The sequence below is a fragment of the Cololabis saira genome, chromosome 17 (genome assembly GCF_033807715.1).
Source record: "Cololabis saira isolate AMF1-May2022 chromosome 17, fColSai1.1, whole genome shotgun sequence".
NCBI classification, from domain to species: Eukaryota; Metazoa; Chordata; class Actinopteri; order Beloniformes; family Belonidae; genus Cololabis; species Cololabis saira.
The window spans coordinates 16,917,923-16,938,323 of NC_084603.1; the positions used below are offsets into that span (position 1 = coordinate 16,917,923).

General features: G+C 40.2%; 1 protein-coding gene across 1 annotated transcript in view; it reads right to left on the reverse strand.

The window, feature by feature from the left end:
- LOC133464112 (cilia- and flagella-associated protein 46) overlaps positions 1–20,401 on the reverse strand; it is a 145,141-nt gene that overhangs the window by 42,455 nt on the left and 82,285 nt on the right. The window contains exons 38-44 of the mRNA XM_061746098.1: positions 19,304–19,456; positions 17,514–17,615; positions 17,283–17,387; positions 17,089–17,195; positions 16,176–16,358; positions 12,847–12,982; positions 7,120–7,317 (exon numbers count right to left, since the gene is read on the reverse strand). Coding sequence (XP_061602082.1) covers positions 7,120–7,317; positions 12,847–12,982; positions 16,176–16,358; positions 17,089–17,195; positions 17,283–17,387; positions 17,514–17,615; positions 19,304–19,456 — 984 coding nt within the window. The remainder of the gene's footprint in view (positions 1–7,119; positions 7,318–12,846; positions 12,983–16,175; positions 16,359–17,088; positions 17,196–17,282; positions 17,388–17,513; positions 17,616–19,303; positions 19,457–20,401) is intronic.

Consider the following 20,401-nt stretch of genomic DNA (forward strand, 5'->3'; position numbering starts at 1 on the left):
AACATTTTGACTATTTCCTCGACATTTCGACTGTTTTCTTGAAGTTTCGACTTTTTTCTCGACATTTCGACTTTTTTCTCAAGATCGTACTTCAACATTAATCTTGACATTTCGACTTTTTTTCTCAATATTTCGACTTTTTGCACAAAATCTTGACTATTTCCTCGAAATTTCGACTGTTTTCTCAACATTTCGACTTTTTTAGCGACATTTAGACTGTTTTCTCGACATTTCAACTTTTTTTTCGAGATTGTACTTCAAAATTAATCTTGACATTTCAACATTTTTTCTCGAAAATTTGACTTTTTTCTCAACATTTTGACTTTTTTCTCAACATTTCGACTTTTTTCACAAGATTTTGACTATTTCCTCGACATTTCGACTGTTTTCTCAACATTTCGACTTTCTTCTCGACATTTAGACTTTTTTCTCGAAGTGCATAATGAAAAAAAACTCTTCCCCCAGTTCTAACTAATATAGAAACATGCAGCATGTGTTGTCTTCATTCTAAGGCTTATACAAGACTTTTCATTTTTTGCGGCTCCAGACATATTGGTTTTTTTGTGTTTTTGGTCCAATCTCTTTCATCATTTTGGGTAGCCGACCCCTGACGTATACAAACGGTTTGTTTTTTTGTAAATGCAGTGTTGTGCTTTGACACAGTGTTACTGCAGCTCCCCGCACATATAGACCCGGAGGGGATGCTGCACATCGAGTATATTTGAGACACATGTCCGGCTGATGGAGTCTGACAGGTGGAGTGACAAGTCTGCACGTCTCACCAAGTAGATCATGGAGAAGATGGAGAGAGGAGCTCCGGACGAGATGGCGTGTGGAAGAAAGGGAGACAGACGGGATAAAAAGGGAAGGTATCTGCTGGTAAATGTGCATTTATTAAGCACAGCTGCACCAGATAAGTCAGTACATGATGTAAATAAACATACTAGGTAGCTTGAGAGTCATTGGGTAATATGAATATGCACTTGGCTGCATATTTTAATGGAAATGATAATGAAGTATTAGCTTCTATTAGTCTTGTAAAAGGACTTAATCTGATTATTGTCTTTTTTTGGGACGAGGGCAGAAACAGAAATGCATGTGTACAAGTAAATGTAATAAGTGCTAGTGGCACAGAGGAGCATGGGACAGATTTCCGCTACAGAGCAACCTAGTTTTGATGGGTAATGTAATTTATAACAGCAAACTCAATGAGTTTCATCTGTTGTTTGTGTTTTTTTTTAACAGACAGCAAGAATGGCATTTGTCTTGGCACAACGAGAGAGAAAGATAGAGAGAAAGATATTGTAAGTTGTGTTTTTTGTCATGGAAACATATTTAACTGGGGTTATTTGATGGGTTATGTTCAGCTGCTTTTTCTGCACTTTTTTCTGGTTTGCAGAGGACACAGTGTTGACGCTAACCATTTATTAATTTATTAGGGCCCGAGCACTGACAGTGCGAAGGCCCTATTGTATCTGTAGGAATTGTTTTTCTTCCGACGAAATGAGGGCCTTTTTTCCCCCTAAACGTGCCCCAAAAGTCACCAAATTTTGCACCAAGGCAGGCCTGGTGAAAAATGTGATATTTCATGGTTTACATTAATGGGCGTGGCCTAACGGCTCAACAGCGCCCCCTAGAAAACTTTGGGCCTCAAGCCCCACAATACGGTTTGAAGTACATGCACGAAAATCGCTACACACCTGTATCATGTCGCAACTTAAAGGAGCTGTATGTAAGAGCAATAATAAAACGAATCATAAAATGACCCCGATATGTCAACAGACATTTAAAAATCAGTTGAGGAGTTGCAGCCCTCAACTGATGTTTATGTTGTCATTTTTTGTTTTGGCCTGAAGCTCACCCTCCACCTGTCTCCCAATCACCAAGTCAGTATTGTTTCTGAAGCTCCACCCTCCACCTATCTCCCAATCACCAAGTCAGTATTGTTTCTGAAGCTCCACCCTCCACCTATCTCCCAATCACCAAGTCAGTATTGTTTCTGAAGCTCCACCCTCCACCTATCTCCCAATCACCAAGTCAGTATTGTTTCTGAAGCTCCACCCTCCACCTAGCTCCCAATCACCAAGTCAGTATTGTTTCGGCATCCGGGTTGCCAGCTCGGCTCTAATTATCGCAGCCATGGCAGCCTACGTTCCTGCTGCATTCTGCAGCCTACCTGGCAACCTCTGGTCGGGGGGAGGAGGGGGAGGGTACACGCCGCTCAACAGTATTTTGAAAGTGACTGCAGTACCAGTTTTGGACATTTCTTACAGACAGCTCCTTTAAAGAAAAGTCTCTTGGAGCCATGGCCGAAACCGCACAGGATGTCGGCCATTTTGAATTAATTGTGTAATTTTGGCGCAATTTATGCCATTCATTCAGCCGTTAATACGGCCCAAACCGTAACGTGCCCCCAGGTGTGTTATACATCAAAATGTGCGTCTCCATCCTGCAACGACGCGCATTACTTTTCTCTTTCAAAAGCGTTACCGTGACGACGATAGATGCCAAAAAGCGTGCCCACCCTTCATCTGATTGGTTTATATCTGATAGTTCCTACTTTCTGCCATGGTTTTTGAATGGTTTGGTATAGAGAGTCGTGGGTGGTTTCATCCGCTAAATGTCCAGGCCTGAAGAATCTACATGAAGTCATACAAGCTTCCACTGCAGCCTGAACGTGTACAAGGGTGGAGGGCCCGTTTATCGCTGCTTGCAGCTTTAATTAGGGCCCGAGCACCTTCAGTGCGAAGGCCCTATTGTATCTGTAGGAATTTTTTTTCTTTCTTCTGACGAAAGGAAGGCCTTTTTGCCCCCCTAAACGTGCCCAAAAAGTCACCAAATTTTGCATGCAAGTCAGGTCTGGCGAAAAATTTGATATTTAATGGTTTGCATTAATGGGCGTGGCAAAATGGCTCAACAGCGCCCCCCGGAAAACTTTGTGCCTCAAGCCCCACGATACGGTTTGACGTACATGCACGAAAATCGGTACACACCAGTATCATGGCACAACTTAAAGAAAAGTCTCTAGGAGTCATGCCCGAAACCGAACAGGATGTCGGCCATTTTGAATTAATTGTGTCATTTTGGCGAAATTCATGCCATTCCTTCGGCAGTTAATACGGCCCGAACCGTAACGTGCACCCAGGTGTGTTATACATCAAAATGTGCGTCTCCATCCTCCGACACCACGCATTACTTTTCTCTTTCAAAAGCGTTACCGTGGCAACGCTAGACGCCAAAAAGCGCGCCCACCCTTCATCTGATTGGTTCAGACAGAAAAAACTTTGTGCCTCAAGCCCCATAATACGGTTTGATGTACATGAACAAAAATCGGTACACTCCTGTATCATGTCGCAACTAAAAGAAAAGTCTCTTGGCGCCATGGCCGAAACCGAACAGGAAGTCGGCCATTTTGAACATTCTGAATTAATCACGTAATTTTGGAGCAATATATGCCATTCCTTCGAGAATTAATACGGCCCGAACCGTAATGTGCACCCAGGTGTGTTATACATCAAAATGTGCGACTCCATCCACTACACGCATTACTTTTCTCTTTCAAAAGTATTACCGTGGCGACGCTAGACGCCAACAAGCGCACCCCCCCCTTCATCTGATTGGTCCATATTTGATAGTTCCCCAAAAGGCACCAAATTTGGCATGCAAGCCAGGCCTGGTGATAAATTTGATATTTCATGGTTTGGATTAATGGGTGTGGCCTAATGGCTCAACAGCGCCCCCCGGAATACTTTGTGCCTCAAGCCCCACAATACAGTTTGACGTACATGCACGAAAGTCGCTACACACCTGTATCATGGCACAACTTAAAGAAAAGTCTCTTGGAGCCATGGCCGAAACCGAACAGGAAGTCGGCCATTTTGAATTAATTGTGTAATTTTGGCGCAATTTATGCCATCCTTCCTTCCTTCGGCAATTAATATGGCCTGAACCGTAACGTGCACCCAGGTGTGTTATACATCAAAATGTGCGTCTCCATCCTGCGACTACGCGCATTACTTTTCTCTTTCAAAAGTGTTACCGTGGCGACGCTAGACGCCAAAAGGCGCGCCCCCCCTTCATCTGATTGGTCCATATTTGATAGTCACCAAATTTTGCATGCAAGCCAGGCCTGGCGATACATTTGATATTTCATGGTTTGCATTAATGGGCGTGGCCTAACGGCTCAACAGCGCCCCCTAGAATATTATTCTCTGCCATAACTTTTGAATGGTTTGACATAAAGAGTCATTGGGTGGTGTCATGGGACTCGGTATTGAGTCCTTGACCATAATTGGTGAAAATTAGCCCCGCCCCTTCTTCTGATTGGTTGTCCCTATTTCCTGCTCTAACTTTTGAATGTTTTGACATAGGGAGTCGTGGGTGGTGTCATCTGACTCTGTATTGAGTCCTTGAGCTTCATTGGCCTGAATTAGCCCCGCCCCTTCTTCTGATAGGTTGTCCGATTTTCTGCTATAACTTTTGAATGGTTTGACATAGAGAGTCGTGGGTGCTGTCATTTCTGATATGCTTATGGGGGGCGGTGGCCGTGAGTGCGAGGGCCCGTTCATCGCTGCTTGCAGCTTTAATTAGTTATTTGTTTTGTTAAATATTGGGGACACTGTTGTTTTCCATCTATGTGCCTGTTTTCTTGAATCTGTGACGCACATGCACTAAAACCATGAGCATACATTAAATTATGCATTTTGTTATGAAAAAACCCAAGGATCCCAGCTGGGGCTGGGACCGTATTGCTCAGTCTAAATTATTATCCCAGCCTTGCTGCTGCCCCAGCATCCATTTTCTAAGAATCTAAGGATCAGTCAGGGGGTGAAGTAACTGCTCAATCCCAACATTTCAATGTAGATATAATCAGTGGCGGTCCTAGCCATTTGGGGGCCCCAGGCGAAATTATCTAGGAGGCCCATCGAACCCTTACTTTTAACAATGAGTTTCAGATAACACACCATTGTATATCAAAAAGCAAAGTATTTATTTAAAGAATATTTTAAAAGAGAGGTCTGAGTGAGGGATAGATATCTGAGTGTGTGTGTGAGTGAGTGAGTGAGCCTTTGATTTGGCCTCTTCCTTTTTCTTCCTTTTGGAAGCACCACTTTCATAGTGGCGCTTCATTTCGCTAATTTCAAAAGTTTGTTCAACTTCTCACAACTCGCTTCCCCGCTAGCTTGAGTGTAGCATTTCACTTCCGTCTTTCAGAAACAGCACGTTCGCGGTGCCACCCACTGCGCAGATGTGCGCAGCCACCACTGAGGGATCACAATGCATTCTGCATTGTAATTGCGCCGTGCGCAGATATGAACATCGTGAACATGGGGGATGTTTTGGAACAGTTGTCTCGCGCACATGATGGCATGGATGCAGTGCTTTAAGTGGACAAAAATAAGTGCCAGTACTCCCCTTATTCAACTGATGTCAGGTAAATTAGGCGGTGGGTAACAGCAGATGATTAAGTGATATATTTAAATACTAGGACATTATCCGGATTTTTAAAAAGAAAATTGTTTTATTGAATTTTCCAAACAAAATATGTGTACACAAGAAAACGCTCACATTCACTGGTAGACAGTACTGGAGTTGTAAAAAAAAATCAGGGGGGATGGTGGATTTTATCATATGGGGACAGATAATTTGTGCTGATTACAAATGATATAATATATTACAAATAATAGCACTGACCAAAACACCTGCAGAAATACTGCAGGAATGACATAGCAGCAGTTAAATGCAGCCTTCTGTAAGCTTTAAATATCCACTGGGCTTACATCAAATACATCAAAACACAACAATAAAAAACACTTTTCTGAACTTATCAATATGACTCTGTCCTTCACTGGATAAGTAAAATGGATCACTGCAAAAACTCAAAATCTTAACAACAATATTTGTCTTATTTCTAGTTAAAATGTCTTATTTTAGTAAAAAAAAATCGCATTGGACTTAAAACAAGACTCATCACTGGAAAAAACATCAATTTTCACCTGTTTCAAGTAGATTTTCACTTAAAATAAGTAGAAAAATCTGCCAGTGGAACAAGATTTTTTTGCTTGTAATAAGAAGCTAAATCTTCCCAATGGCAGATTTTTCTACTTATTTCAAGTGAAAATTTACTTGAAACAGATGAAAATTGTCAAATAAGTTATTTTTCTGGTGTTATTTTTCTGGTGATGACTCTAAATGCTGAAAAAGCAGTAAAACCACATTCATTTTTATTTCAGGGGGGGATGATTTTGACCGTTTTTATTTCAGGAGGGGGGGGTGATTTTGATTTTGATGGACAGCTTTTAGCAGAGGTTTCTCCTCCTCTCCACTTTTAAAGAAAGATTAAAATATGTTCTTCGTTCTTCGCGTTCTTTGTATTGCTTTCTGGCACACTCTCGACTCCCGGGACCTCCGTAAACTGATTTATGGTTCTGCGTTACACCAACGCAGAACCACGCCGTTGTTACGCGGCGACGCGCACGTACGTTGCGCGTCGCCGCGTACCATACGGCGTAGGCTCTGCGGCGATTTAGCGCGGAACCATAAATCAGGCTTTACGAGTGAACGTCTCACGAGGGGCAGTCGCGTTGCGACGCCACTGTAGCCAAATCACAAGGAGAGAACAGTACAGTACTGTGAGCTCATGAGAAGTCCCGGTACACCGTAAAAAGTCCCGGTACCCCAGAGGCTAACATTGAGAAGTGGGGGTACTCCGTACCGCTGCGCACCAGCCCACTTAAAGCACTGCATGGATGGAATATTCCATTTTAACGCGAAAGGGAGGGGGTTGCACGGATTCTGTATTTCTCTGTATTTTATTGTGGTGTTTTTGCTTGTGATTTAAACATACAAAATGACAATTTATAAACACATGGATGGGGCTCACTCCACACTCCAGGGGCCCCCAATTAGACTAACAGCTGTACGGGGAGTGTGTGGGCAGCTGCTCTGGGGGCCCCTATGTATGGGGAAGTTTGGTGGGGCCCCAGGCGGTTGCCTACCAACGCCTCAATACAAAGACCGCCGCTGGATATAATTCATGGATTCGTGAGATGGGGTCAGAGACATGGAATACTCCATCCTCCCTTTGGTCCAGGGTGTAATATTTGTTTTCCGTCTTACCTGTTCTGTGGAGCCGGGCTCCGGTGGGCTGCGTGTGAATTCCTCCACTGCTATTTCAATAGACGTCTTCTTCATGCGGGCCAAAGCGATCTGTGTGTTCTCAGTGCAGTTCTGCTCCAGAACGCTCAGACAGAACTCAGCCAGGGTCAGTCTCAGGCGCAGCAGCTTCCTCGTTGGGACTAACGATAACTCAGGTCTCTGAATGGATGACAGCATTGTTATAAACAGTGAAGATTGAATTGAGAAAATGCAAAAAGAATTGTGAGTTGTTTTGTAGATTTTTACACTGCAAAAACTCAAAATCTTACCAAGAATATTTGTCTTATTTCAAGTTAAAATGTATCATTTTTAGTCAAAAAAAATCTCATTACACTTAAAACAAGAGTCATTACCAGAAAAATAACTTGTTATTTGACAATTTTCACCTGTTTCAGGTAAATTTTCATTTGGAATAAGTAGGTAAATCTGCCAATGGAACAGGATTTATCTTCTCATTACAAGCAAAAAAATCTTGTTCCACTGGCAGATTTTTCCACTTATTTTAAGTGAAAATTTACTTGAAACAGGTGAAAATTGTCAAATAACAAGTTATTTTTTCTGGTAATGACTCTTGTTTTAAGTGTAATGAGATTTTTTGACTAAAAATGAGACATTTTAACCAGAAATAAGACAAATATTCTTGTTAAGATTTTGAGTTTTTTCAGTGTACACAACTCCAGCTTTGCTATTGTTACTAGTTAATAGACACAAACTGCTGATAACTTTTAAAAGACCTTCATTAATGGAGGTCCTTTAGTCCAAAAAAATTTCATTACACTTAAAACAAGACTCATCACTGGAAAAAACTACAATTTTCACTTGTTTCAAGTAGATTTTCACTTAAAATAAATAGAAAAATCTGCCAGTGGAGCAAGATTTTTTGCTTGTAATAAGAAGATAAATCTTGTTCCACTGGCAGATTTTTCTACTTATTTCTAGTGAAAATTTACTTGAAACAGGTGAAAATTGTCAAATAACAAGTTATTCTTCTGGTGATGACTCTTGTTTTAAGCGTAATGAGGTTTTTTGACTAAAAATGAGACATTTTAACTAGAAATAAGACAAATATTCCTGGTAAGATTTTGAGTTTTTGCAGTGTACAGGAACCGTTTCATAGTATAAATAACTATACACCAGTTATTTCTTTTTTGCCATCCTGAAATTCTATTTATAATAGCTAAGCTAATAAAAAGTCAATTAAGCAGTGAAATGGATGTCCAAATTATCCTCTAGGGGCCAGTGTGTACAAAACAGAGCGGCGATGATGAGTGCAAAACCTAATTACATTTAACAAGATACATGATACGACACTGTGGAATGTAGAAAATGATTAATTCATTGATAGAAGTGGTAAATGTTGAGAAAAAAATAGCACACTGCAAAAACTCAAAATCTTAACAAGAATATTTGTCTCATTTCTAGTTAAAATGTCTCATTTTTGGTCAAACAAATCTCATTACACTTAAAACAAGACTCCTCACTGGAAAAAAACAACAATTTCCACCTGTTTCAAGTAGATTTTCACTTAAAATAAGATACGATAAGATTTTTTTACGGTACTTGTAATGAGAAGATAAATCTTGTCACACTGGCAGATTTTCCTACTTATTTCAAGTGAAAATTTACTTGAAACAGGTGAAAATGGCCAAATAACAAGTTATTCTTCTGGTAATTACTCTTGTTTTAAGTGTAATGAGATTTTGACTACAAAATAGACATTTTAACTAGAAATAAGACAAATTCCTGGTAAGTTTTTGCAGTGCAAAAGTAAATGAAACTCATAGAGAATATTCAGTGGGAATGTCGCTCTTAATTACAGCAGTTTTTTTTTAATCTTCAGTGGATTTATCTGTATATACAGCAGATTTTCCTACTTATTTCAAGTGAAAATGTACTTGAAACAGGTGAAAATTGTTGTTTTTTCCAGTAATGAGTCTTGTTTTAAGTGTAATGAGACATTTTAACTAGAAATAAGACAAATATTCTTGTTAAGATTTTGAGTTTTTGCAGTGTAATAATATCCTGTGTGAATAAAAAAATCCATAAAGATGAGCCAGTAGACAATTTTCACCTGTTTCAAGTAGATTTTCACTTGAAATAAGTAGAAAAATCTGCCAATGGAACAAGATTTATCTTCTCATTACAAGCAAAAAAAATCCTGTCCCACTGGCAGATTTTTCTACTTATTTCAAGTGAAAATCTACTTGAAACAGGTGAAAATTGTCAAATAAGTTATTTTTCTGGTAATGACTCTTGTTTTAGTTTTAGTTTTGTAAATGAAACTCATAGAGAATATTCAGTGGGCATGTCGCTCTTAATTACAGCAGTTTTTTTTAATCTTCAGTGGATTTATCTGTATAACCAGCAGATATTTCTGCAGGGACACCAGGACGTTTGCACCGCTGGCCTGCAGCACCATCTGCTGAGAGAACGGGGCGGCGGCTCCACGGCTGAGTCACTCACACACCATTCCATCCAAAACTCTATTGAAAAAGGATTTGCAGCAGGTGTGAGAGCTGGTCGATCAATCTCCCCGTCACAGTTCTATCAAAATGTAAATCAAAGCTCAGGCCGTGGTAGGCCAGCTTTTCCCTGAGAGAGCCGTATCTGAGTGACACTGGGTTTACTGCCTGAATAAATGGATGATTCCACCAATCTGTTGCTGACGTGGAACGGAAAATTAAAGCTTTATGATGTTTTCCGTCAGTGTTTAAAAATGAAAAAGATATACATAGAAGCGCACACACAAATGCGTACATATTTGTAACTTATCTCACAACCCGGGAATCATACTGTGACACAACAGCAGCTTAATTGCTATTCTGTTAATTAAACATTAACAAACCATAAAGAGTAAAGCGCCTTTTTTTTTCTGTAGCAATCCATCGTAATTTCTTAGCTCAACACGGAAACATTCTGAGAAACCTCTTAAAATACCATTTTCACACATTGAGTAAGCCAGAAATGATGGCAAGCTATCTGACTCTTTTACTCTCAGACTAAAATAGATAAATAAATACCGTCACGGGTGTTTGGAGCAAGTTTACTGGACATGTTTTCCATTAATGAAGTTCTTTTAAAAGTTATCAGCAGTTTGTGTCTATTCACTAGTAACAATAGCAAAGCTGGAGTTGTGTACACTGCAAAAACTCAAAATCTTAACAAGAATAACAAGAAAATGTGTCTTATTTCTAGTTAAAATGTCTAATTTTTAGTCAAAAACTCTCATTACACTTAAAACAAGAGTCATTACCAGAAAAATAACTTGTTATTTGACCATTTTCACCCGTTTCAAGTAAATTTTCACTTGAAATAAGTAGAAAAATCTGCCAATGGAACAAAATTTATCTTCTCATTACAAGCAAAAAAATCTTGCAAACCTGAAGAGGTAGCATATAAAAAAGAAAGGAAAAACAGAAAATAAAGAAAAAAATTAAAGCTGCAAGCAGCGATGAATGGGCCCTCGCACTCACGGCCACCGCCCCCCATAAGCATATCAGACATGACACCACCCACGACTTCCTATGTCAAACCAGTCAAAAGTTATAGCAGAAAAAAGGGACGACCAATCAGAAGAAGGGGCGGGGCTAATTCAGGCCAATGAAGGTCAAGGACTCATTACAGTCAAGTCCCATGACACCACCCACGACTCTCTATGTCAAACCATTCAAATGTTATAGCAGGAAATAGGGACAACCAATTAGAAGAAATGGTTGGGCTAATTTTCACCAATTATGGTCAAGGACTCAATACCGAGTCCCATGACACCACCCACGACTCTTTATGTCAAACCATTCAAAAGTTATGGCAGAGAAAAGTATTCTAGGGGGCGCTGTTGAGCCGTTAGGCCACACCCATTAATGCAAACCATGAAATATCAAATTTATCGCCAGGCCTGGCTTGCATGCCAAATTTGGTGACTTTTGGGGAACTATCAAATATGGACCAATCAGATGAAGGGGGGGAGCGCTTTTTCGCGTCTAGCGTCGCCACGGTAATACTTTTGAAAAAGAAAAGTAATGTGCGTAGTCGCAAGATGAAGACGCACATTTTGATGTATAACACACCTGGGTGCATGTTACGGTTCGGGCCGTATTAATTGCCGAAGGAATGGCATAAATTGCGCCAAAATTACACAATAAATTAAAAATGGCTGACTTCCTGTTCGGTTTCGGCCATGGCGCCAAGAGACTTTTCTTTAAGTTGCAACATGATGCAGGTGTGTACCGATTTTCATGCATGTACGTCAAACCGTATTGTGGGGCTTGAGGCACAAAGTTTTCCGGGGGGCGCTGTTGAGCCATTTTGCCACACCCATTAATACAAACCATAAAATATCAAATTTATCGCCAGGCCTGCCTTGCATGCAAAATTTGGTGACTTTTGGGGAACTATCAAATATGGACCAATCAGATGAAGGGGGGCGCGCTTTTTGCCGTCTAGCGTCGCCACGTTAACACTTTTGAAAGAGAAAAGTAATGCGCGTAGTCGCAGGGTGGAGATGCACGTTTTGATGTATAACACACCTGGGTGCACGTTACGGTTCGGGCCGTATTAACTGCCGAAGGAATGGCATAAATTGCGCCAAAGTGACACGATTAATTCAAAATGGCTGACTTCCTGTTCGGTTTCGGCCATGTCGCCAAGAGACTTTTCTTTAAGTTGTGTACTGATACAGGTGTGTAGCGATTTTCGTGCATGTCCGTCAAACCGTATTGTGGGGCTTGAGGCACAAAGTTTGCTGTTGTGACTCGCTGTTGGGGCGCTGTTGAGCCATTTTGCCACGCCCATTAATGTAAACCATTAAATATCAAATTTTTCGCCAGGTCTGACTTGCATGCAAAATTTTGTGACTTTTTGGGCACGTTTAGGGGGGCAAAAAGGCCCTCCTTTTGTCAGAAGAAAAAAAAAAAGAAAAAAAAAAATTCCTACAGATACAATAGGGCCTTCGCTCTGAAGGTGCTCGGGCCCTAATAAAAAGCCATTGCATTTAACATTTAGATACACTGCAAAAACTCAAAATCTTAACAAGAATATTTGTCTTATTTCTAGTTAAAATGTCTAGTTAAAATTTTTAGTAAAAAAAAAATCTCATTACACTTAAAACAAGACTCATCACTGGAAAAAACAACAATTTTCACCTGTTTCAAGTAGATTTTCACTTAAAATATGTAGAAAAATCTGCCAGTGGAACAAGATTTTTTTGCTTGTAATGAGAAGATAAATCTTGTCCCACTGGCAGATTTTTCTACTTATTTCTAGTGAAAATGTACTTGAAACAGGTGAAAATTGTCAAATAACAAGTTATCTTTCTGGTAATGAGTCTTGCTTTAAGTGTAATGAGATTTTTTGACTAAAAACGAGACATTTTAACTAGAAATAAGACAAATATTCTTGTTAAGATTTTGAGTTTTTGTATGCCGGTGGGTTTCTGGTCAGCATGAAAACACCTACTGTCTCTGTGCAGATATTGTTGATTTTAAAGATATAATTGTACAAGATGCGGTCAGGAAACCTAAATTGAGATTATTCCAACAGGGCCTGATGCCCGAGAACTGATCGCGTGTGGACTGGCGTTGCAGCCGGTTTGATCCCACAGGCAGTTTTCAAACATGTGAGGAACGTACCACCTCTGAGATAACGTCATCAGAAAGAAGGATGGATTTTGGTGGGACACGCTTTATTTACCTCCTGGGAAGGGAGCTGGTTCTGAGCGTTTAGCGTCACGTGTTCCTGCAGGGCGACGGCCGACTGCATGTGGGAGAGGCCGGCGAGTAGGAGCCGCCGTTTCTCTTCTTTGTCAGGATGATGAGTGGCACGGAGTCTGCAGACGAATAAATGTGCAGGATAGAAAACAAGCTTGAGTGAGAGAAACTGCAGGAGAAAAGACTCCATAGTTATGGAAGTGTGATGTGTGGCTGTAGCATGAATTCATTGCTAAGTTTAACTTTTTTGTTCAGATTTATGCAGGGAATAGGCCATATCAAATAAATGGAAACACACATGCCACACAGTATGGTATCTAAAACATTTATTTTTTTCATGTGAAAACGTTAGTATCCTCTCTTTTAACCCCTTGCTTTTTAAAATCATCTAATTGAAGTCGGTACTTCTTCAAGTAGTCGTCTCCTGCATCTTTTATCCATGTCCAACACTGTAGTAGAGCAAGTTCTCTTCACAGCGTGAGACTTTGTGACTCTTGTGATCCTGCTACGTTTTAATTGGGGTGAGGACTGGACTTCAACTAGCCCAGGGGTCGGCAACCCAAACTGTTGAAAGAGACAAATAAGTCTGGAGCTGCAAAAAATGAAAAGTCTTATATAAGCCTTAGAATGAAGGCAAAACATGCTGCATGTTTCTATATTAGTTAGAACTCGGGGAAGATTTTTTTTTTCATTATGCACTTCGAGAAAAAAGTCAAAATGTCGAGAAAAAAGTCAAAATGTCGAGAAAAAAGTCAAAATGTTGAGAAAAAAGTCAAAATGTCGAGAAAAAGGTTGAAATTTTGAGAAAAAAGTTAAAATGTCGAGAAAAAAGTGAAAATGTCGAGAAAAAAGTCGAAATGTTGAGAAAAGGAAAAAAAGAAGAAAAAGGAAAAAAAGGAAAAAAAGAAAAAAAAAGAAGAAAAAAAAGAGAAAAAAAGAAAAAATAGAAAAAAAAGGAAAAAAAAGAAGAAAAAAAGGAGAAAAAAGGTCAAACATTTTTGAAAAAGCTCCAGGAGCCACTAGGGCGGCGCTAAAGAGCCGCATGCAGCTCTAGAGCCGCGGTTGCCGACCCCCGGACTAGGCCAATCCAAAGCAGTAGATTTTCTGATGAGTCACTGTCTCAGGTGTGAAGGATGTTGCTGCTTTTTTCCACAGATGATCAATAGGATTTAAAACGGGCCATTCAAGAATAATCCAATGTTCTTTTTCTGAGTCCGTCGCTCCAGAAAGTCTTAATAGTCTTTAGATTTCATTGTACCCTGAACAGTTTCCAGAACAACCACGTTTCACATAAGCTTTTGTCTCCTCTGTCCAAAGGACTTTCTCCCAGAAGCTTTGTGGGTGTCAGGACGTATTTTGACAATTTTTTGTCTCTCTTTCTTCTTCTTTTTTTTCCTCATGATTTGCTTTCAGCAGAGTCCTCCTCCGTCATCTACTTTGGCTCCAGATGTGATGGATGGAGTGATCTGACACTGATGAATGTTGACCTTGGAGATCACCTTGCATCCCATTGGAAATTGTTCTGGACTCTTTGGTTACCATTTTTTTTTATTCTTCTCTTCAATTTGTCATCAGTATTACGGAGGTTGACTACAGTCCTGTGGATCCTAAACTTCTGAATAAAATTTTCAGCTGTCGTCAAATGACCATCAAGTTGCTTGAAGATGGTCTTGCAGCCTTTACCTTTAACATGTTGGTCTATGTTTTTCTTTCCATGATACCAAACAGCAGAGTGACGACTTTTCACCCTTTAAATAGTCAGACTGGCTGACAGCAAGCTTGAAAACACTTATGATTCTAACTACAGGACACACTTCATCTAACAACAAACCTGCTGCTGGCAAAGCACCTTTATTTCAGTCTCATCTGTTTTATAGACCATTATTCCAGAAGTGTCTTATTCAGAAGAAGTTTAGTTTACCTCAGTCATGATCCATGTCCTTTTTAGAGAAAAGAGGCTTTCCTCTGTTTAAAAACCATAATAACCACACTCGTTCAGTCTTCTCAGTTTTCTGTCATGGACTTAAAGAGGACCTATTATGGCATTTAATGTCTATTTTAAACAAGCCTTGAATGTCTTAAAAACAAGCTTTTGATTGTTTTTTCTATATAAATTATAAATTCAGCCTCAAAACCATGTCTTTATCTTCCCATTCTCTAACCTCATTCTCTATGCAGGATTCTGAGTGGGCGGGGCTATGATAATGAGGCTCTGTGCTGATTGGCTGCCTGAATGACGCGATACACCGCTAAGAAAAAATGGCGGAAGCTCCGGCCGGTGGAGTTATGGCTGAATTATGGTTCTGCATTAAATCGACACAGACCCTACGCCGTACGCTCTGCGTCGATTTAAAGCGGGACCATAATTCATGGCTTTAAACCGTGTCCCATGTGATGCGAGCGAGCGTCAGCGACAAAATCAATTCCATTGCTTTATTTTCTATTGGACTGTCTAAACTGGACGCAGCGCTGCGCAGCGATGTAGCGATGTAGCGACGCGGCGCACCGTTTTGAGCTGAACATTTGTCGGACGCCCTGCTTCTATTTTCTTCCTGTCGCTCGCGTTGAAAGCCGGTTGAAAGCGCTGTAGGAAACATGATGAGGAACGGCTGATCCAGTTAGTTGAAATGAGAAGTTATCTCTATGATTCCTCCTCATTTCACTACAAAAACCTCAATAAAGTGGCAGCTGCTGGAGGGAGATGAACAGAGAGACGATGTCACGCAGTGCTACGATAGTCGGACGCTCATGCAGTTACACGGTTTTATAGTTGTGGGCGTGGTTTGCATTTTGGTTACATAACGAAAATCAGCAGAATCTTATTGGCTCGTAGATCCACATCACACTGGATGGCTCATCCGGGCGGTTGTACAGACACTGCAGAATTTGGTTGCTTTCCTCCTTCTCTGAGTTGGCAGGCTAAGGGGAGACCACTTTATATATGTTAAAGCAAGAGAAAACCTGTTTTTTATAATAGGTCCCCTTTAAACACTGACCTGGCTCAGTTAGGGCCACAGGGTCTGAAAAAGCTCTTAATATTTTTTTTTTGTATATGTGCAAATTGATTGTTTCCCAAAAACATTGGCCTCTTTTTTCCCCGTTTTAGCATTTTTTAAACACACCAACGTGCCAAAACATCTGCTTTTATAGACGTCCGCAGACCAGCACATGACTGTACGGTGGATGACGTAAAGGAGTATTCATTATCGCCCATATATTGTTGTTTTTTATGATTTCTCAAATAAACAGTGGTATGGTGGAAGAGGTTACAGACTGTATTTGCCTCGGGTCCAGTACAGCTGACTGACTGACCTGAGACCGTGTGCTTGCTCTGCATGCGTCTCGGCTGCCTGCTCTCTGTAGCCCAGTGTTGTGAAACTACTTGCACACTCTCCAAGTTTATCACAGGCAGCCATTAACTTCTGGGAAGACTCAGGGCTCAGCGTCTCTCCAGGTCTCCACTCACCGCCGGCATGAATGCATTCCACCGCTCCTCTGGAAAACAGCACAACACACTGGATCAGGTCACGTTGTGGACTATGATGATGTACAAGGTCTAGTCAGTACTCGAGTTGTAAAATAAAATCAGGGGGGATGGTGGATTTTATCATATGGGGACAGATAATTTGTGCTGATTACAAATAATATAATATATTACAAATAATAGCACTGACCAAAACAGATTGTAGATTTTTACAATGCAAAAACTCAAAATCTTAACAAGAATATTTGTCTTATTTCTAGTTAAAATGTCTCATTTTAGTAAAAAAAAATTTTCACCTGTTTCAAGTAGATTTTCACTTGAAATAAGTAGAAAAATCTGCCAGTGGAGTTAAAATGTCTCATTTTTAGTCAAAAATCAAAATCTGCCAGTGGGACAAGATTTATCTTCTTAATACAAGCAAAAAACTATTTTCCCAATGGCGAAAAGTGAAAATTTAATTGAAACAGGTGAAAATTGTCAAATAAGTTATTTTTCTGGTGTTATTTTTCTGGTGATGACTCTAAATGTTGAAATAGCAGTAAAACCACATTCATTGATGAAATGACATAAGGGATGGAAAGGGGGGATGTCAGTTTTACAGGGGGATGATTTGGACCGTTTTTATTTCAGGGGGGGATGATTCGAGTACTGGGTCTAGTACGGTGTAACTAGAGCAGATTTTGGGGCCTTGAACGCAGAGGGCTGATAAAAAAAAAGTACTAATGAGACATTTGGAGTTACCTCCTCTCTAATGAGGTGATCATGAATTTGATCTCCGACACTCTGTTCACTCTCTGCCCCAGAAGCAGCTGCAGAGCAGCACAGCCTTGTTTTACAGTCACGTCCACCTGTAAAAGTAAATAATAAAGAGGCCAATACAGGAAATGTATCCACAGCAAACGAAGGAGATTGTGCTCCAGGTGGGTGTTGGAGACCTTGGTTTGTGAATCTGGTCCTCTCTGGCCCGCCAGGGCCGTGACCTTGGTGAAGGTCAGCTGGTACCAGAAGTGTTCGTCCCCGCCCCGGTCCTGGGCCCGGTCCTGGGCCCGGTCCTGGGCCCGGTCCTGGGCCCGGTCCTGGGCCCGGTCCTGGGCCCGGTCCTGAGCCCGGTCCTGGGCCCGGTCCTGGGCCCGGTCCTGGGCCCGGTCCTGGGCCCGGTCCTGGGCCCGGTCCAGCAGGGCCAGAGCCCGAGCAAAGTTCTGCTCCGCACAAGCCAGAGCTGCCAGGCTCAGGAGACATTTGGAAACAGCTTTATCCTCTCCGAGACTCTAAACATGGTTGAGTTGGAAAACAAGATCATATTTAACTTATCTAGTAAAACTATTGAAATGTAATATTCTAAGACAGGGGTCGGCAACGCAAAATGTTGAAAGAGCCGTATTGGACCAAAAACACAAAAAACAAATATGTCTGGAGCCGCAAAAAATGAAAAGTCTTGTATAAGCCTTAGAATGAAGGCAACACATGCTGCATGTATTTATATTAGTTGGGGGGAGATTTTCTTTTTCATTATGCACTTTGAGAAAATAGTCGAAATGACGAGAAAAAAGTCAAAATGTTGAGAAAAAAGTTGAAAATGTTGAGAAAATTGTCAAAATTTCAAGAAAAAAGTCAAAATGTCGAGATTAATGTTGAAATACAACCTGGAGAAACAAGTCGAGAAAAAAAGTCGAAATGTTGAGGAAAAAGTCAAAATTTCGAGAAAAAAATCAAAATTTCGAGAAAAAAGTTGAAATGTCGAGATGAAAAAAGGTAAAAAGAAAAAAAGAGAAAAAAGGAAAAAAAAAAGGAAAGAAAAAAAGAAGAAAAAAAGAGAAAAAAAGGAAAAAAAAGGAAAAAATGGAAAAAAAGGTCAAACATTTTTGAAAAAGCTCCAGGAGCCACTAGGGCGACGCTAAAGAGTCACATGCGGCTCTAGAGCCGCGGGTTGCTGATCCCTGTTCTAAAATAATACACAGTCTTAATTAAGTGATGTCCTTTCTTTGTAATGGTTAGAAATTGTTGCAGACATTGAAGTGGTATAACATTGAATGACCTGATTCTTATTGATTTCTACTGCCCTTACTTTTAAAAACAACCTGTGCTTTTTATTATTTTACCTCTTTTCTTATCATTTTATTTCATTTTATTTGTTATTTAAGCGTACTCATAAATTAAATACTCATGATTTTTGAAAACCGCGCAAAGTTATGGATAAGCCTTGAATGCAGGCATTGTGACGTAGAATTGTCAAATTGGTTTAATTCACCGCACAAATCAGCACAGATTACTTTTGTAATACTGTATTTGACCGGGTCTTTGTACGTTTTGACCGTATGGAAACGTAATTCTTGCCATTTTAAGAATGAGATGTACCAGCTGGAAACATGGTAGATTCTTTTTCAGCAAGAATCAAAGGTAAAACGTCTTCAAGAACCAAGAAAAAGAAGTGGAGTGGCCTTTGATTCCCGATGAGAAGATTGGGTTTTTCCACTCCTGCTGTGCCATTATTAAGGGTCTCTTCACTGAGCTTTGTGACATGTGGTGCTAAGTCACGGACCAGAGAGGCTGCCATGAGAAAATATGATTGTGATGATGAGTGCCAGACAAAAACTCAAAAACGGAGAACAAATCATAAATGAATTAGAATAACAAAAAAAACTGGTGACGGAGAGGAGTGCAGACAATGGAAAACAATGAGATGAGAGTTTTGAAGAAAATCATATTACATCTGCGTACTCTTAGAAGAATTCCTGTTCCAGCTCTGTGTGAACTCATGTCATTCTGTGTTCTGTGTTCTCATTGAACTGAGCCTTGTACTCACCCGAGCATAAGAACAATTATTGGGATATATTGAGGGTTTTTTATTTTATCAAAATGTTGTATATATTTTTCAGTTTCCAGCTGCTTATGTAAACCATGAAAATGTGCCAGAGAACTGAAACTAGGGCCTAAAGTGGGTTTTCCTTCAGCTCACCGTCGCCACCGTGTGGGCCTGAGCGAGCAGCGTTCTGGCGGACGGATAGAGCCCCAGGCCGAGACACACGCCGGCTTTATCCAGCCAGATATCCACCGCACTCACATCCTTACTGGGTCGGTTAGTTACAGCTGGTCCAACCAACTCAGCTTTCTGAAAAATAACAAACATATTTGACAGTTAATTGATTTTTTTTAAAATTTTGTGCAATATTAACTAACACATTTGATAAACACAGGACATTCACTTTTTCACACAGGGCCATGTAGGCTGTACTGGAGTTGAGGGGGGATGAGGGGGGATGGCATCCCCCCCTGAAATAAAAACGGTCCAAATCACCCCCCCCTGTAAAACTGCCATCCCCCCTTTCCATCCCTTATGTCATTTCATCAATGAATCTGGTTTTACTGCTATTTCAACATTTAGAGTCATCACCAGAAAAATAACTTACTTGACAATTTTCACCTGTTTCAAGTAAATTTTCACTTGAAATAAGTAAAAAACATCTGCCAGTGGGACAAGATTTATTTTCTCATTACAAGCAAAAAAATCTTCCACTGGCAGATTTTTCTACTTATTTTAATTGAAAATCTACTTGAAACAGGTGAAAATTGTTGTTTTTTCCAGCGATGAGTCTTGTTTTAAGGGTAATGAGATTTATTTTACTAAAATGAGACATTTTAACTAGAAATAAGACAAATATTCTTGTTAAGATTTTCAGTTTTTGCAGTGATCCATTTTACTTATCCTGTGAAGGACAGAGTCATATTGATAAGTTCAGAAAAGTGTTTTTTATTGTTGTGTTTTGATGTATTTGATGTAAGCCCAGTGGATATTTAAAGCTTACAGAAGGCTGCATTTAACTGCTGCTATGTCATTCCTGCAGTATTTCTGCAGGTGTTTTGGTCACTGCTATTATTTGTAATATATTATATTATTTGTAATCAGCACAAATTATCTGTCCCCATATGATAAAATCCACCATCCCCCCTGATGTTTTTTTACAACTCGAGTACTGCATGTAGGTTTGGATTTTGTTTCCCCTTAATAATAAAAACCTTCACTTAAAAACTGCATTTTGTGTTTACTTGTGTTATC